Here is a 3,268-nt window from a genome sequence, read left to right as displayed (position 1 = left end):
TATATATATATATATATCTACACTCTCATACACACTCACACATATGTATGCACACATATATTTATTAACACTCGCATGCATGCTTTTGCCGTTGTATAGATAGAGATACAGACCGACAGACAGACAGACAGATGGATATCCTTGTTTGACTTGATTGTGACATTTCTGTTTTGTTTTATTTTAATATTTATTTTTTTGGTTCTGCTGTTGAAATTTGAAACAGTATTATTTTCTTTTTCCAATTTGAACTCATTTAATTCATTAACTCTATTCTTTTATCCCAGAAGGCTATGGGCTTCATTCTTCTACTTTCTAAAGGATTTTGGCTCTCTTTTACATGTATTGTAGCAATTGGTTCTCTCTTCTATATTAAACTATCTTTTGGTCAGTTTAAATAGTTAGAACATCTTGCTTCAAATGTTCTGTTATTGTTCCAGTTAACAATTGTTCCAGTTAATCTAAAATGAAGGAATGGTAAAATACATGAGGGAAAGAATAAGTTATATTTATTTATATATTTTTGTTAGTTATTTCACACTGTTATTACACTCCAATTCCTCATACTTACCTGATAAATTCCTGAAAATGTTTGACCAAATCTTCGATCTTTTATGGAAATGGCAATTATTGTTGTCATCATCAGTTTTCATGTCCACTTTGCCATGTCGGCATGGATCAGACAAAATATTTTGAAATATATTTTCTATGGCCAGACAGCCTTCCAGACATCAATTTTCACCTGTTTCCAAGCAAGGTATTACTGCTTCCTGCATCTTTGAACATCAATAAGATAATGGTCAGGCATGGTTTTTATTGGAAGATTCCAAACAAATGATACCACTTGTGTGACCGTAATGAATGCTGATAACTATAGTACGATATCAAGACAAGAATCACACACATCTTATATTATAAAAGAGAAGACAATCTCCCTCTGTCTGTCCATTACAAGATATATGTGAGGGAGGAGAAGAAGGAGAGGAATCAATGGGGAGATAATCCCTGTCACAAAATATATTTAGAAAGAGAGGAAAAGAAGTTGTTGTCAAGAGAGAAATACAGTAAGATAGAGTGTGTGTGAAAGATACATAGATAGATAGGTAGTGTTGTCACCCGAGTAACTAATGTGTCTGTGTTTCTCTATGCCTTTCAACATAGAGGCAAGGCAATACAGAGTTTAAAAAAAGACTTTCATTATAATGACAAGTTGTTGTTGTTGAGAAATTCAGAGAGAGAGAATGAGAGCGAGTGTGTGTGTGTGTGTGTGTGTGTGTGTGAAAAATACAGTAAGAGAGAGAGAGAGAGTGTGTGTGTGTATGAAAGACAGATAGATAGGTAAAGTGTTGTCACCATAGTAACTAACAAAACTTTCACTGTATAACAGTCTACTACTAAAAGAAGGTTTGTGCATGAATAACAAATATTTTTACCAGTGATGGTGAGACAAACATAGACAGAAAGATACACACACATAATACATAAGGTGCGACGAGTAAATTGTTGCCATTTTATATTTTTAATTTCACGTATGTGCATTGTTTGTTTTTGAGTTTGTTGACTATACATTATAGTAGGATCAGTTGGGCTCCATCTATGAGAAAAACAGCATCACAGTATTTGGAGTGACCATTAGTGATGGCATCGTTATGCCTCCATTCATCTTCCCACACGGCCTCGGACTCAACATGGAGGCCTACATCAAGTACCTGGAGGAGGTAGTGCTGCCCTGGGTCAAGAGGGTGTCTGTTGGAAGACCCTGTCTGGCATCAGGACTCTGCACCATGCCACACAAGCAGGAGAATTTTGTCATGACTGTCAGACAATTTCTGCGACCACATCACCCCTAACATCTGGCCACCTAACTCTCCAGTCTCCAGACTGTAACCCCCTTGATTATTATATGTGGGATGCATCTGAGTGACTGACCAACAAAAGTCCTTGTAACACCAAAGATGAACTGAAGGTAAGGATTATGGCAGCATTCACCAACTTAAACAAGGAGACCATCCAGAAGAGTTACAGGAGATTCCGAAGTCGTCTGGAAGCCGTGGTTGAAGCCAATGGCGATTTTATTGAATAAATTTACTCTTTAGTATTTCAAGATATTTTAATGTAATTTTGGTAAATATATCTGTTAAAATGAGATGTCAGTGTTATTTTCAATTTAATTTTAACGACAATTTATTCACTGCACCATGTATGTATATATATATATATATAATGTATGTATATTCACAACAAGCTTCTTTCAGTTTCTGCCTACTAAATTTACTCACTAGGATTTAGTTGGCTCAAGGCTAAAGTAAAAGACACTTGCCCAAGGTGCCACATATTGAGACTGAACCTGGAGCTATGTGGTTGGGAAGCAAGCTTCTTACCACCTAAGTTTTTTTTTTTGTTTCTTTTTGTTTTGTTTTTTAAATCATTCTATTCTTTTTAATTGCAGGTAATTGGACAGCATTCCGCCAGAGTGAATTCTCGTTGAACAGCTATGGAAGGTTTACAGTGTACAACTGTACTCACTTGTTCTGGGAACAAGTCCAAGATGGTAAAGATTTGGACAGCATTTGGATTGTGAAAGGGGAGCATACGAAAAACAATGTTAGTAAAGAACTCCAGAAGAAAATCATACAAACTGTGATGGATCAACTTGCATCAACAACGCCAAAAGTAACGACACCACCAATAGCAGTTGGAACACATGTAACAGTTAATGGATCTCAGCATTCAGTTCTATCATCACCGTTCTTGAAAGGCAACAGCAGTCAGACATTGATCATCAGTTTGTCTGCAGTTGGAGGATGCATTTTAATCCTCATAACAGTCTGTATGGTTATCAGGAGCAACAGGAATAAAACATCGCCAGTTACTTCTTGGAATGATGGGGGTTTTGTGAAGAGGAGTTTTTATCGTAACATAAAGAATTTGGAGAATGACATTATGACAGAAGAAATGGACATGCATGATGGCTCGTTACCAACTTCGAAATTGCTATCTGAAAATATGGACATCTAATTGATATATATATATATATATATATATATATATATATATATATACACAGACACACACATGCATTCATAAATACACATATTATATATGTATATACATAATATTTATATATATGTTGTATAACATATATCAATATTATATCATGTAGTTAAATAGACGTATGTAATATGCATATATACATATAAAACATGTATATCTATGTAATGCATGTATGTGTTTGAGTATGTGTTTTTGTATGTATGTATGTATGTATATA

General features: G+C 34.9%; 1 protein-coding gene across 1 annotated transcript in view; it reads left to right on the top strand.

Annotated features, from left to right (window-relative positions):
* The window catches only part of LOC106872651 (acid phosphatase type 7), a 39,134-nt gene extending 35,955 nt beyond the window's left edge, over positions 1 to 3,179 (top strand). Inside the window, exon 12 of the mRNA XM_014919714.2 lies at positions 2,447 to 3,179. Coding sequence (XP_014775200.1) covers positions 2,447 to 3,015 — 569 coding nt within the window. The 3' untranslated portion in view covers positions 3,016 to 3,179. The remainder of the gene's footprint in view (positions 1 to 2,446) is intronic.
* Positions 3,180 to 3,268: the final 89 nt, after the last annotated feature.

Source organism: Octopus bimaculoides, chromosome 17 (assembly GCF_001194135.2).
Source record: "Octopus bimaculoides isolate UCB-OBI-ISO-001 chromosome 17, ASM119413v2, whole genome shotgun sequence".
Classification (NCBI taxonomy): domain Eukaryota; kingdom Metazoa; phylum Mollusca; class Cephalopoda; order Octopoda; family Octopodidae; genus Octopus; species Octopus bimaculoides.
This window is presented reverse-complemented; position numbering and strand designations above follow the sequence as displayed.